The sequence below is a fragment of the Phyllobates terribilis genome, unplaced genomic scaffold, assembly GCF_046119375.1.
Source record: "Phyllobates terribilis strain yellow unplaced genomic scaffold, ASM4611937v1 Scaffold_5__5_contigs__length_657084704, whole genome shotgun sequence".
Lineage (NCBI taxonomy): Eukaryota > Metazoa > Chordata > Amphibia > Anura > Dendrobatidae > Phyllobates > Phyllobates terribilis.
The window spans coordinates 200387853-200403593 of record NW_027362765.1 but is presented as its reverse complement, the minus strand read 5'-3'; the positions used below and the strand labels follow the sequence as shown (position 1 = coordinate 200403593).

At 43.5% G+C, this 15741-nt stretch overlaps 1 protein-coding gene across 1 annotated transcript; it reads left to right on the top strand.

Annotated features, from left to right (window-relative positions):
- The first annotated feature begins 6805 nt into the window (after window positions 1–6805).
- On the top strand, window positions 6806–13136 carry SMIM19 (small integral membrane protein 19). Its single transcript, XM_073681155.1, has 4 exons — window positions 6806–6954; window positions 8274–8437; window positions 9232–9356; window positions 12184–13136. Exons 2-4 carry the CDS (start codon window positions 8304–8306, stop codon window positions 12237–12239), a joined length of 315 nt encoding a protein of 104 aa, XP_073537256.1. The 5' UTR covers window positions 6806–6954; window positions 8274–8303; the 3' UTR covers window positions 12240–13136.
- The last annotated feature ends 2605 nt before the right edge of the window (window positions 13137–15741 follow it).

Genomic DNA, 15741 nt, shown 5'->3' with positions numbered 1-15741 from the left:
AGCGTATATGCTGCGGAATTTCCGCAGCGTAAACGCTTGAAAAACGCATGTATATCCGCACCCCATGGTCCCCAATGGGATTCCGCAAGTTCTATGCACATGCTGCGGATTTTTCCGCAGCGTTTATGCCGCGTTCAAAAATCCGCAGCATGTCATTTAATTTTGCGTTTCCGCAAGCGGAATTGCCTTAGTCCAATGCATAAAAAACGCAAGGCAATTCCGCATGTGGAAAACGCGTGATAAACGCGCGAAAAATGCGCGATAAACGCGTGCGGAATTCCGCATGCGTTTTTCCGGGAGAGGACTTGCATTTATGCAGCAGAAATTTTCTGCTTCATAAATGCAACGTGGGCACATAGCCTAAGAGTACATGGCCCTCATTCAGACCTTCTGATCTTAGGTTGCAACTTTAGTATCTGTATTAGGGCTGTAAGGTTTCGGCTAAGCACAGGTCAAGTGACTTCCTACACCATAGTAAAAACTAGGAGCAAAAAAATGCAATTAGGGTCTTATCTGTGAATAATAATTAAGCAAATAAAGGATATGCTAATCTGATGAACTATGAATACACATGAAAACAGCTGTTGCAGATCCACGGGTCTTCCGACCAGGACCGAGAAAGAAAATACTGTTTGTGTCCTGAGGAAGAAGTCTGGAATGGCTTTGAAACGTGTTGACTTAAGAAATTGAAATAAAAAATCCTTTATTATACTTCCATTTGGATCTTCATTGCTAGCAGTAGCACGGATGAACCACATTTCACTTCCTTTTTTTTTTTTCCCCCATGGTAAGTTTAGTTCACAGGCTCTGGGGTTTGTGGTGAAACTACACTTACTAAAATGTGTCCAAGTTGGGGCTCATGCAGATATCCATGGACTGAGAGGGGGTCTCCTGACCCGATCCTGTCAGCTTCTTGTATTTCTATAAGGCTGTCACGCTCCGGTCGGGAGGGGCGCTGCCCGTCCACGCTTGGACCAATTTGCACAGACATCTGAATGAGCGCTTATAGGTCAATTTGAGACTGGAGGACAAGGCTGATCCATTAGGCGCTATGTCAAGGATTTTTTTTTCTTTTTGGTCCTCAGTAATTTAGAACCATAGAAAAGTACAAGAAACTTCACACGCCTCCTAGATGCTCTATAAAACATGGAGGTGTAATAACCTTTGTGCACAAGATTTCAGAAGTCTAGAATGATTTTTTTTCTTGACTACAAATTAACAGGAACACAATTTAGGCTACATCACATGGCCATGTTCAGTTTTGTGTCTGCATTAAAACCTACCCATTTCTTTTTTTTAAAAGGCATCTGTGAGCCTTCTCCTTAGGCTGGAATGGCTGATTCTCATCCCCCTCCCCCCCCCCCCCCCAAAAAAAACAAAAACAAATCAAAACAGGACACTCAATAGGTTTAGCGAAACAGATACAAGTATCTGATCAAAAAAGAAAGAGATGTGTGAATAATGCTGGACTGAGATTTATGACGTGTACTGTAGGTCAATATCAGATCAGTGGACGCTGTACACCCATCCCACCAATCAGTTGATACCGTGTACCACAGTACCCTACACTCTGGTAGCAATAATTGGGCACTGCCACTCAGCTCCCATTTAAAGGGGTTACCCGCTACTCAGACACCACCTTAGTAAATACTGTGTTCCCCAGTGTAATTTTTTTTTTTTTTTTGTAATGTCACTTGGCATGTGTAACATTGGGTGCAGCATTTGTGTGGCATAACAATCAGCATCCACTAACGGGCTGTTTCACTTACACTTCCCACGGACGTCCGTGGGAAGTGTAAGTGAAGCAGCCCATTAGTGGCCACTGATTGGCTGCATCACTCAAGTGGTATAACATTGGTCACATGAGGCCGGTAACATTTCAGCAAATGCCTGCAGGAGGGTTTTGTTTTTTTCTTTTATACCCTGGGGAATATAATATTCAATAAGGGGCTTTCTGATTAGTAGACAATCTCTAAAGGGGGCCAAGCTATGGTAAGTCAGTAATCTCCATCCTGGACAATAAGGCTATGTGCCCACGATGCAGAAATGCTGCATATTTTTTCCGCTTCTCCCTGGCAGAAAAAACGCATGCGGATAGTACATGCGGATAGTACATGCGGATTGTACATGCGGATTGTACATGCGTTTTTCCTGCCAGGGACATGCGGATGTGAAGCGTTCTTCACTTGCATTTCCGCATGCGGATTGACAAGCGCTTTCCAAGCGATTTTAGCATCACTTATAAAGTGCTTGACAACTTGGTCACACTATATAAATCCATGCAAACGGCATGGATTTATATAGTGTGACCAAGTAAATAGTTAAAAAAAAGAATTAAGAATGGTAAAAAATAAAGATTATACTTACCTTCCGATGGCCCCCGGTTTCCATAGCGATGCGTCCAGTGTGTTGGGCAGCTCGCGATGGTCTAAAAGGACCTTCCATGATGTCATTTAGTCATGTGACAGGTCACGCGACCGCTGACGTCAGCGGTCACGTGACCTGTCACATGACTAAATGATGTCATAGATGGTCCTTTTAGACCATCGCGAGCTGCCCAACACACCAGATGCATCGCTATGGAAACTGGGGGCCATCGGAAGGTAAGTATAATCTTTATTTTTTATTTTTAAACTATTTTTTTCACAGGTACCATGGTACCCGAGTCTGAAGGAGAGTCTCCTCTTCTCCAGACTCGGGTACCATCTGCACATTGAATCGCTTAATATCCGCATGTGCACATGTAGTGATGCGGATATTAAGCGATTCAATGCAAGCCAATGGTTGCAATTACGATGCGTGTCCGCAAAATTAATGGACATGCTGCGTATTTTTCCGCAATGATAATAGGCAGCGGAAATTTCCGCAGCATGTGCACAGCACATGCAGATTATCATTGTGGACAATGGGGCACGTATTACCAAGTGTTTTTTAAGCGTTTTCGCTGCGGAAATTCCGCGGCAAAAATACTTGAAAAACGCATAGTGGGCACGCAGCCTATAACGGGTATTTTCAAGTTATCTCTTGAGCAGCTCAGAAAAATACAGTCTCATACTTTCTGGCAGGGCGAGCTCTCCTCCTTCACTGACAGCGCTGATGAATAGCAGAGCTGTAATATTAGTAGAACTATAAATCCCAGCACAAGTTCTGCTGTAATACATTCAGCAGTCAGTGGTTAGTTCTGGAGTGAACACTGCTATCACTGTATTTACACAGAGTTAACAGCATTTGAACAATCATACAGCGAGAGACGTGATTAGGAGACCAAATGGAAAAAGCCAATGCTGGGAGTTCGTGATTTTGCAAGAGTTGTAACAGCAGCTTGGCAGGAGCTGATGTATAAACATTATTGGGCTCGAGAGATAGGTGGCTGGTATGTTGGGAGTTAAAGGCAACCGGTCACGTGAAAAAGCGCTATTAACCTGCATGTATATATGTGTGTGTGTGTATATATATATATATATATATATATATATATATATATATATATATATATATATATATATATATATATATATATATATGTGTGTGTGTGTGTATATATATATATATATATATATATATACACAGTACAGACCAAAAGTTTGGACACACCTTCTCATTTAAAGATTTTTCTGTATTTTCATGACTATGAATATTGTACATTCACACTGAAGGCATCAAAACTATGAATTAACACATGTGGAATTATATACTTAACAAAAAAGTGTGAAACAACTGAAAATATATCTTATATTCTAGGTTCTTCAAAGTAGCCGCCTTTTGCTTTGATGACTGCTTTGCACACTCTTGGCATTCTCTTGATGAGCTTCAAGAGGTAGTCACCGAAAATGGTTTTCACTTCACAGGTGTGCCCTGTCAGGTTTAGTAAGTGGGATTTCTTGCCTTATAAATGGGGTTGGGACCATCAGTTGTGTTGTGCAGAAGTCTGGTGGATAAACAGCTGATAGTCCTACTGAATAGACTGTTAGAATTTGTATTATGGCAAGAAAAAAGCAGCTAAGTAAAGAAAAATGAGTGGCCATCATTACTTTAAGAAATGAAGGTCAGTCAGTCTGAAAAATTGGGAAAACTTTGAAAGTGTCCCCAAGTGCAGTTGCAAAAACCATCAAGTGCTACAAAGAAACTGGCTCACATGAGGACCGCTCGAGGAAAGGAAGACCAAGAGTCACCTCTGCTTCTGAGGATAAGTTTATCCGAGTCACCAGCCTCAGAAATCGCAGGTTAACTGCAGCTCAGATTAGAGACCAGGTCAATGCCACACAGAGTTCTAGCAGCAGACACATCTCTTCAACAACTGTTAAGAGGAGACTTTGTGCAGCAGGCCTTCATGGTAAAATAGCTGCTAGAAAACCACTGCTAATGACAGGCAACAAGCAGAATTGACTTGTTTGGGCTAAAGAACACAAGGAATGGACATTAGACCAGTGGAAATCTGTGCTTTGGTCTGATGAGTCCAAATTTGAGATCTTTGGTTCCAACCACCGTGTCTTTGTGCGATGCAGAAAAGGTGAACGGATGGACTCTACATGCCTGGTTCCCACCGTGAAGCATGGAGGAGGAGGTGTGATGGTGTGAGGGTGCTTTGCTGGTGACACTGTTGGGGATTTATTCAAAATTGAAGGCATTCTGAACCAGCATGGCTACCACAGCATCTAGCTGCGGCATGCTATTCCATCCGGTTTGTGGTTAGCTGGACCATCATTTATTTTTCAACAGGACAATGACCCCAAACACACCTCCAGGCTGTGTAAGGGCTATTTGACCAAGTGGGAGAGTGATGGGGTGCTACGCCAGATGACCTGGCCTCCACAGTCACCAGACCTGAACCCAATCGAAATTGTTTGGGGTGAGCTGGACCGAAGAGTGAAGGCAAAAGGGCCAACAAGTGCTAAGCATCTCTGGGAACTCCTTCAAGATTGTTGGAAGACCATTTCCGGTGACTACCTCTTGAAGACACTTTTTTGTTAAGTATATAATTCCACATGTGTTAATTCATAGTTTTGATGCCTTCAGAGTGAATGTACAATTTTCATAGTCATGAAAATACAGAAAAATCTTTAAATAAGAAGGTGTGTCCAAACTTTTGGTCTGTACTGTATATATATATATATATATATATATATATATATATATATATATAAAATACGGGGATAATGTGCAGGTTAATAGCGTTCTGAACCTGCCCGGTGCCGGGAGGAAATTAACTTTATTTTTCACAGGAGCGTTCGGCATTAGGACCAGCTGTCAGTCAGTGCTGGGGGAACAGTTACAATCATTGCTTTCTACATACTGAGCAGTAAAAAAAATCATCAAAACTCTTAAAATTCATTCATTTTATTAGACACTTTCATAAAAGGAATCTAAAATTCTAAACACACAAACCAACACAAATACCTCCACAAGAATTGCAAAAATACAATACAAAACCAAGAAATAGTACAAAACTACCCCAATCCAGCCCTAAGTGACCCTAATCTGGGTCTGCCTGACAGTGGAGGTTGGCACCCTAGGTATGATGACAGTGGCGCACCTGCTCCTCTGCGGCTGTCCCTTGTATCCCTGAAAAGCCCTTAATCTGGGAAATATCTCGATAATCCCTATAGTGAGACACAAAGAAAATACTACTATATAGGGTAGGTGAATCAAATTTCATATATAGTCAAGTAGATATCAGTAAACGGCATTCTATTAATTTAATCAGAATGATCTTATTGCAGAACAACATCCATCTCATACGTTATATGTCTGATCAGTAGCTGTTTTAGTCCTGAGATTCTGAATAAATCTGATGTATTAGATTTATACCTATTTTAATACTACAAAGCAAATAATCTGAGCCCACAGTGGTGGGGAAGAGAAATTGCCTCATGCCCAAATACCTCAAAACCAGATAAATACAATGCCCATGCCTTATACGGCTGATATATGTCAAAACAAAGACCCTGCCTATATAGGCTGCTATGTCCATGCAGAGACTGGGGTTACTTAGCTCTAATCCTATCGCCTCAACACTTTTCCCCATTGAAGGCCCATCAGGAGGCCTTTACTAGATGTGGACGTCGCCAATGAGGTAACAAAAGGAAGCATGCTGCCACTGGGCAGTGACTGAAACCATGCCGACTCCACCCCTATAACTGAAACCGTGCTGACTCCACCCCTATGACTGAAACCGTGCCGACTCCACCCCTATGACTGAAACCGTGCCGACTCCACCCCTATGACTGAAACCGTGCCGACTCCACCCCTATGACTGAAAGCTGCCGAGGGGAATAAAGCCGATTTCCTCCGGCAGCAGGACTCTCAGTGCAGGCACAGGACAGGTTCAGAACACTATTGACCTCCAGATTAACCCCATATCTGCAGGTGAATAGAATTTTTTCACGTGACAAATTCCCTTTAACACCTCTCCCGAGATGTAACTACTGTATATACTCGGCCAGCATCTGCGCAGGCGCTAGCGACCCAGCTCCTTTGAAATCAGCTTTACTCTATGAAAGATAAAAGCTCACACTGCAGGACAATATTTTCATGCTACCTAAACCAATTTAGTAACTTGAGAATACCCCCTTTGTATTGTATGGGTGTGTGTGTGCTCCACATAGGTGGGAAACCGTGTGATGTATATCCTAAAGGTACAGCCTGCCTATGTCCTAGCCAGAACCTTACATTACCCCTTTCCCTGCTTGGCCAATATATTACCACGCTGCTGCTTATCGTGACATCATTATCCATTATCTAGTCGTGATGAGTGGCTCACTACACCGATTAGAACTTTTACCATCGTCGCTCAGCTTCTTTTGTCTGGCGACGTCACTATTTCGGACAAGCAGTCGGAGCCGACCAATCGCAGTCTCCTTAGCTGTGACCAATAGCAGAGTGACTTAGCACAAAGAGGGCGGGTGGCGGTATCACGTGACCGGGCTCTGTAGTAGACGGTGTTGAGTGGCGCAGGTGAGACGCGGGCAGTTGCGGCAGCTCCGGGGCTGGTACTGAGGCTGCGTTTCTCATCCTTGCCATTATTACTAGGCTTGTGGAGCTTATTCACATGTAGTGTGAGGTTATTAATGTGGGGTGGATGGATCTGCGGTGGGGCCCTTTTTATTTAAAGGGAAGAGAGCCAGGTGGTGCTGTGTAACAGATCAGTGCGCATGAGCACCTCAGAACCTGCTCTGGTGTTAGTTATCCGCCACGTCAGGTCCTAGTGATCATAGGAGCTGCACATTATGAATGCCAGGGAGGTCCGTGGTCACAATGACGTCAGCAGCCATGGCCAGAAGAGCACTTTTCAGGGTGGCAGGGAGGACTGTAGCTGGCACCTCTGCACTGACTGCTGGGCACTTGGGTGTTATATATTGTAGAAGTCAGAGGCAGATTTCATCTAGTGAAGGAGATTATTCTGGGAATTAGCCCCGGCACAGTCATTGCCTTCATCCTAGTGTCTTTGCTATTTTGGGAATTGCCTTCGTTTTCAGCCAGAACTACTGGGCACAAGGGGCGTTATTCGTGGCAGCTAAACATCCCACAGGCTTCTCTTCATGCAATCCAATGCGGGTGCACTGACTGCCTATTGTAAAAGTGACCAAAATCTCCCAAATCCAGCAGTTTCATTGGACTGCTTGATTATTTTATGAGCTTCTGACTCCAGTCTGACAGATGAAGCTGGAGGAAAGGGGGATAGTCAGTCAGGAGAGCATAGACTCCCAGCGAGCAGAGGCAAGAGCCGTGTGCTCCTGAAGAAACATCATGGCACATCCCCTTTAAAAAAAGGGAATCCGTCAGCAGGTCTTTGCTACTGCATCTCACAGCAGTAGATGATGTAGCGAAAGAGATCCTGATTCCAGTAATGTGTCACTTAGTTTACTGGATGCAGGAGCTGTGATACCATGAGATATAGCATGTAGCAGAGCTGAGAAAGCTGACCACCACACCACAGCTGTCTGTGTATATTGACAGTGCACAAGGCAGCCAGTCTGGGCAATGATAATAGCCTGGTGATAAAACCTTCATTGTAAGTAAACAACACACAGCCTGATAAGTGACACATGGCTGAATTCAGTGTCTTAGCTCCTAAATCATGCTGTTACCGTACATAGCAACAACCTTCTGACAGATTCCCTTTAAGGATAGGTCTTCAGTGTTCTAGCCCCATACTGCATTTATCTGACAGATTTTTTCATTCCATTAGTGTTAAGTTTCCCATTGTTTCACAGCCAGATGATTGTATTTTTGTTAGTATATGTCTGTCTTCTTCAGTAATCACTTTATTGCAGTTACGACATTAGACGCCGCTCGTACAGGATATGGCACAAGGATTTGGTGTAATGGCAGACGATGGGGCCATTGACTATTCTGTACATGAGGCCTGGAATGAAGCAACCAATGTCTACCTGATAGTGATTCTTGTCAGCTTTGGCCTTTTCATGTATGCCAGAAAGTGAGTTTCTCTTAAGTTGTTTATTTTTTTTCTTTCATACCTTTAGGAAGCTTTAAAGAAGATCTGTGTCCAGATTTAAAAGTACAAACGCAGTACATTATTAAATAGATCTCTTATACTGAATAAGACTGGTGTACTTACTTTGAAAACCTATTTAAAAATTAATGTAGGATCCTGGTATTAAAATTAGCATTTTATGAATCGAGCAACAGAGCTCATGAGTCAAAGTGTGTCCACTCTCTGCCCAACCTGCCTGACAGAGCAGCTGGTGCTGAGCAGTGTGAGATCACAGCAGGGGGAGGGACACTGAGGAGCTGTCAGTCAGAGACTGAGTACAAGCTTTCAAAAAAGTATTATACAGCCATTCTGACATGGAATTGACAGGGCTGGGATTTGGGTCCCTGTCACTTATATGATGCCCTCAGATAAGGCAGTATGTGTCTCAGTTGGTATGTGGGATCGTAACATCATTGGCACCGCTCACCTCTAATGCGAAAGTGAACAGAGCCATATTATATTCTAGATCAGTAATTTCCAACCCCATTACAATGGGGAACCATTCCAAGGAAACCTCTACTCCTATAAATTCCTGAAGTAAGGTTCTCCAGGAAGGGGTCAAGTGTGTGTTTACATAATCCAATATTTTGGTCAAAATTGTTGACTGATGTATCTCATCTTTGAGAAAACAGCAAGTTTGTATACTATACTGTAAAGATGGCTCTTCTTCAGGGGACCCCTGGCCAGATGATAAAGATGCCCAGGCTGGAGTGACAGTCTAAGATGTTTTCTTACAGGAATAAAAGAAAGATCATGAGAATTTTCACTGTGCCACCAACAGTAGAACCTGCAACCCAGCCCAATTTCTATGATGACATGAAGAAGATTCGCCTCCGTCAACAATTGGAAATGTATTACATTGGTAAGCTTCCCGCTATTTGTCATCTCTAGTCTAAATATTAGAAAAATATATAGCTGTACTCTAGGTTGCTAGAATGGTAAATTTAGATAATTGGAACTACATTATTGCCATGAAAAATAGGTAAGTGCTACATTATGTACATATGGAATTTTGGAAAAATGGAACCACAATATTGCTCTAGAAGAAATTGCAGTAGAAGGAAGGTCCTTGGCTCACAAATTGGCCAATGTATATGAGCCCAACAGCTAATGTCAAAGCTCTCCTTATTGTTGGGTCCCTGTCCTGATGAAAAACCTTTCTTGGACTGAAAAGCCTACAAATTATGGGGCAGGAAGGAACCAGATAATTAAAACCACCTACGGCTGATGTGAGTAGGAGTGCACATGTCACAGGAGTTTGCTACAAACTTTAAATATGTTCTTTTGCTGCAAAGAATATCTACCGTATTTTTCAGATTATAAGACGCGCTATTCTTCCCCAAAATTTGAGGGGGGGAGGGGGTGTGTCTTATAATTCAAACTGTAGTGGAGCTTACCGGCGTTGGTGGAGTAGGGTCGCTGCTGCTGAAAGCTTCTGCCTTCCGACAGAGGCAGGAGTCGGGAGATGGCTGCGGGCCCCATGCTTGTAGTAGGAGGTGTTCGGTGGTGCAGGGGCTCCGCCGACATTTGTAAAAGCTGAAGCCCCGCACCTTCCATACTCTTCTATGCGGCGGACTCCGGGAAATGGCCGCTGGAGGCGGCGCATGCTCAGATTGAGATCTTGGCTCCCGAAATCTCAATTGCGTATGCGCCGCCTCGCCGCCACATAGAAGAGTATGGAAAGTGCAGGGCTTCAGCTTTTACAAAATGTCGGCGGAACCACCGAACACCTGCAGCATGGGACCCGCAGCCTTCTCCAGACTCCTGCCTCTGTTGGAAGGCAGAAGCTTCCGGCAGGAGCAGCCCTGTGACTCCGCTCCTCCTTCTTCAAGCATGGGGCCCGCAGCCATTTCCTGCCTCTCCAGAAAGCAGAAACTTTTGACAGCAGTGATCTCCCGACTCCTGCCTCGACCCTGCCACCTGGGACCCCGCTCCACCAATTCCTCCACACCCAAGGTAAGCTGATTATAACACGCATCGGTTTCTAAAAAAAACTTTTTTTTTTCCTATTCTCCTCCCCAAAATTTGGGGTGCGTCTTATAAGCCACAAAATACGGTATTTTATCAGGTAAAAATAGAAATCACAGAGCCATATGTGTAAAGTTATAAAAAGTTTCTCTATATGGCTAGAATTGATTGCCGAGACCCCTGCAGAGCACTAGAAGCAGAGGGATGCAGCCTCTTCTGAGAGAGTTTTTTTTGCTACAGAGATGATTTTCTCTGCATAGTACGTGACAGGGCTGTGGAGTCTGTATAAAATCTACGGATGCCGACTCCTAAAATATATAATAAATTGGGTACAGTAGTACAATGCAGGATGTGCTGTAAATGTTTTCATAAGAATTTGGGTAAGTTATGAAATGTCTTATAAATGTCTGTTCTGTTCCTGATCTAAGAATCTGGGCTTTTAGTTGAGATGAATCTGTGCTGCACTTTATGTACACGCTCAGCAGTGAGGCAGGGCTGTGGAGTCAGTGGTTTGCCTTACAGGCTCCACAGCCCTAGTACGTGTACACGGGTGGTCCTGTGCAGAGAAAATGGTTAAATGGGCCTTGACATTTAAATGCTTTTTCAGTGCTTTAGGCTGGAATCAGATGAGCGTATAACATATGATTCGAGAGCACCGGATGCGATATGCTAATGACACTCGACTCAAACTCTGCTGCGAGCGTGAGCTGATTGTCAGTTCATTGTGCTCCGATTCTCTTACATGAGAGCATGGCAGCACAGATGCGGAGGAGACAGAGAAAGTAACTTCTCCATCTCCTCCATTGTCTGTCTCGGCGTATATCTGACTGCACTGGGATGGCATCTGAATGCAGTGCATGTGAGCGGAGTCTCACTGCCAATCACTGCATGCTGCTATTGTTTTCTCATGCCAAATTGGCATGAGAAAATAATCTGGTCGGCACCTCCCCATAGAATAACACTGGGCTGAGTGCTATCCGATAAAACATCCGATAGCACTTGGCCGTGTTATACGCTCTTGTGAGCGAGGCTTCAAAGGGGTTGTCCACTTCTCGGACAACCCCTTCTGTATCCCTATGTCCCCCCCCTTCCCCAATAAAATAATACTCATACTTCCCTCCAGTGCCAGCGGCGTCCCAGCGGTGTTGGCACTTGCTCTTCCAGGGATGATATCACGGGATCCTTACGGCCAATCAGTTCTGTCTTCACTCTCTCCTTCTTCGGACATAACTGACATCTGAAAGAAGTGAGAGCTGCAGCTGCTCTCACTTCCTCCGGATGTCTTGATTTGTTTGAAGGAGGAGAGTGAAGCCAGTGCTAATATGCCACAGTGATCACGTGACATTGTCATGCAATCCCTGGGAAGCCAGTGCTGACACCGTTGGCACAGTGCTGGCATCGGAGTTCAGTATGAGTATTATTATTGTACTGGAGGGAAACATAAGGGATTCAGAAGGGGTTGTCCGAGTATTGGGCAACCCCATTAAATTTGATGGCTTATTCTTAGGACAGGCTAATTCTATTAGATTGGTGGATTTCGACTCTAATCTCACCCATGAATCAGTTGTTTGATGGGGCCTGGATACTCCAGCGAGCAACATATCCCTTGTAAACGATAATGCAGAGTGGCACTTATCACTCACAACTAATTGGCAAGCAAGCTGAGAGCCAGGCGCCTGTAAGTTGGTGAATAATAAGGAAACTGTGTCATTTTTTTTCAGCAAGGAAACATGATCAGCATAGTCAAAGTGAGAGCGTCCAGCTTACTGTGGAGTGACAGGTGGAAGAAGACCTGGCGCCGCGGACACTTCTAGTTTTTGTTTGCAGTGCTGAGTTACAGACGACAGAGACAAAGGCCAAGTTCCACCATAAATTTAGATGACCATTTAACGCCAAAAGAACTTTTTATTTATTTTTCTTGGTCTTGAGCTTGGACAGCAAGTTAGTACTGCCTTGTGTGTATATACATCTATGTGGCACACAGAATATCCTTTTTATTACTCTAAGAGGGTGTTTTTTTTGTTTTTTTTTTGTTGATCGGACAGTAATAAGGTGCAATATCAATAAACTTTGCAAAATGTTGTGACTTTTGGACTCGAGACAAATTGGATTTGACCAAGCCATTTTAGAGATTAATGACCATATATACATACATATATATATATATACATGGATTTTTGATTGATGCTGTAAGGAGATGCAGGTCAATGCCGCTTGTCATGAATTATCTGCTGTAAAAGATCGTCATCCATCTGTACTGAAGGGGTTATTATTTTTCTTCTCTCTTTGGAATAGAAACAATGACACTGATGTGAACAGAGCCTTACATGTTGCCTTTATATGTAAGTAGGTGGTTCACCTGGCCATGTTCAGACAAATACGGCAGTTCATGTGCGCTTGCAGTTTACATCAGAGTATAGGTCCATGTGCTCTTAAGTTTAAAGACCACTCATTCCAGAATCCAAATCTTACTTTTTTTCCGGACTGGTTTGCATGTTTTGCAAAACAAAAAAAATATATATTAATACTGACTAATGATGTAAGTCAGGATTCTACCAGAAACCATTGTATTCATAAGGGAAGGGGACATACGTGATTTTTATCTGTAGCGTTGTATATTATGGTTTTGTTTACTTTCTACTAATAAAGCTGCTATTAATAGCGAGATATTAAAGAGTACCTGTCACTTCGGGTATCTGCTCAGCATAGGCTGTCCATTGTGCATATTTCTGGTAATTATTTGATGTGTGATTTTTTTTTTTTTTGTTTTCACCAATTTTCCCTTCTGCAGGCTCTATTTCTAATTTTCAGTTGTCTCTCAGCTGGTGGGTGGAGACTAGTGGCGTACAGCTAATAGCTGCAGACTGCGCGACTGGGGCCCCTGAGTTGGTATCTGCAACCTACTGAATGCAATGATGGAACAGGGAGCCGTCAGTGTCCTATTCTCCCTGTCCTTCTGAGCTCAGCGGGGGCGATGACATTACTTCATTATACTCCCTCTGTGGTGCTTCAGAACGCATGATGCAGAGACTGGGGAGAGCTGAGTTGTTATCCTTTTTTGTTATAGAATATATAAATCTAAAAAATATATATATTTTATACACAGACAGAAAACACTGTGCAAGAACAATATATGGGCCCTTTGCAGCCCAAGCCCTCCTAACAGTGCAAAATTGCGCCTGCTTTGTAGGTAGAAATGGGCCCCCTTACCTCATGGGCCCCTGTGCGCACCAATGATTTGTCCATATATATATATATAAAACCATTAGTACATTGACAGGGATATACCTATGGGGATATGGGGCCATCATAAAGTATGGGGAGCTTTACAAGCAAATTGAGCAATACTAAGCACGACTAGTCGTAATGTGGCAGGACGTATGCAAATCCCATACTTGCGGGCTCATGACTGCCTGATCTTGCCACCAGCATCGAATAATCTTTGCACTGTGCAGTGTGCGCACTGTGAGGATTCAATAGTGTGTAGTCACATGCCGACTGCAGACTCTTAGCAAAAGACTAGAGAATCCCTTTTAATTGAATGGAGTTTCTCCACTAAAAATCCTGTTTTATTAGACAGAGGGGTGAGCAGGTAAGTTAGGCAGGGTTCAAACTTGTAAGCAAAGAGAGATTTCCAAGTACCCCATGCACATAACGTGAAAAATTAACTCCAATTTTAGGGCCTCCAGCAAAGTTTTTACAAATCCATCTTTTTACAATATGGATTTAAAGCAAACGCCTTAGGTAACATGCAGGTTTTCCTGTGGATTTTACACATGTAATCTCCACTGGATTACTGAGAATCACCTTTATTATACACCAGTCACCCGCTGAATTGTGTATTCATCTGGATCATGGGGCAACGACTGTTACTCAAGGGGCAGAAATCCCCTCGGTCATCTCTGCTGTGCCGCAGGAGATTCTGGAATTACTGCTGCTCATTACTCTGGGAAGGGGATTGTGGAGAATGAAGTGGTGAAGCAAATGCTAATTCAGCATAGTTTTTTTGGGTTTTGTCCTTAAGGCTTTCAGTGTGTGGTAAAGTATGACCTGGCAACATAATTCTCCAGGCCAGTACAATTGCAGCTATACCAAAATCATAGTGGTTTTTTTTTGTTTGTTTGTTTGTTTTTTGTTTTTTTTTAAGTTGTTTAAAAGGGAATCTGTCAGCAGGATTCCACACCCCAAACTATTTATATGGGCATGTAGCTCTTTCAAAGACAAGTTCGGCAATACATTTACATGGCCAGTCCATTACTGAGAAATCAACACTTGAATTGATATGTAAATGAGGCTGAAGGACTGTAGTAGATCTAAATCCTCTGTCACTCCAGCTCTATTCCCTGCCCAGCACCGCCTCCTCCTGCCTTACTGATGGCTCCTTTACCTGAAGTCACACAGCAGAGAGGCAGTTAATCAAGTAGGAGGAGGCTACGCTGATCGGGGGAATAAAGCTGGAGTGACGGGGGGCTTCAGCTCTACAGCCTCATTTACATATAAGTTGAAACGCTGATCTCTCAGTAACAGGAATGGACTGGCCATATAAAGGTATTGCGGGACTTGTCTTTGAAAGAGCTACATGCACATATAAATAGTCTGAGGGTGAAACCCTGCTGACAGATTCCTTAAAAAAAAAAAAATAAAAGCTTTGTGTTGCCGTTTCATGAGTCTCATAACTTTTTATTTTCTCATTGATGGCCTTGTTTTTTCACCTGGTGAGTTGTAGTTTTTAATGGGAATCTGTCTTGTAAAATAACACTATTAACCTGCGGCTATGGGGTTAACCTGCAGGTTAGTAGTGTCTGTGGCGACCGCACTGAGAGCCCCGCTGCCTGGAGAAAATTAACTTTATTCCCCTTGGCATCGCTGTACGTTCAGTCATAGGGGTGGCGCGGGCACGGGTTCAGTCACCGCTCAGTGTATAGAGAGCAGTAGTTGTAACCGTGACCCTGGCACTGACTGACAGCAGCTCAGCTTTAGGGCCGGCTATCGGTCAGTGCTGAGGTCGCGGTTACAGCCGCTGCTCTCTGTGCACTGAGTGGAGACTGGACCTGTGCCAGCACCGCCTGTATGACTGAATGCAGAATGATTCCAGGGGGAATAAAGTTAATTTCCTCCTGGCAGTGGGGCTCTCAGTGCGAGCGCCTCATGGTGTCAGAACACTACTAATCTGCAGCTTAATAGCGTTATTTTACATGACAGATTACCTTTAAGGGACCATTTTGTGGTACATAACTTTTTATTTCATTTTTATGGGATGCGTGGGAACTAAAAATCAC

What these genes read in the sequence shown, in the direction of transcription:
- SMIM19 (XM_073681155.1), top strand. Translation starts at nt 8,304, where the DNA reads ATGGCACAAGGATTTGGTGTAATGGCAGACGATGGGGCCATTGACTAT. An exon ending in CTTTTCATGTATGCCAGAAA is followed by an intron (nt 8,438 to 9,231) that starts GTGAGTTTCTCT and finishes GTTTTCTTACAG; the next exon opens with GAATAAAAGAAAGATCATGA. An exon ending in ATTGGAAATGTATTACATTG is followed by an intron (nt 9,357 to 12,183) that starts GTAAGCTTCCCG and finishes ATTTTTTTTCAG; the next exon opens with CAAGGAAACATGATCAGCAT.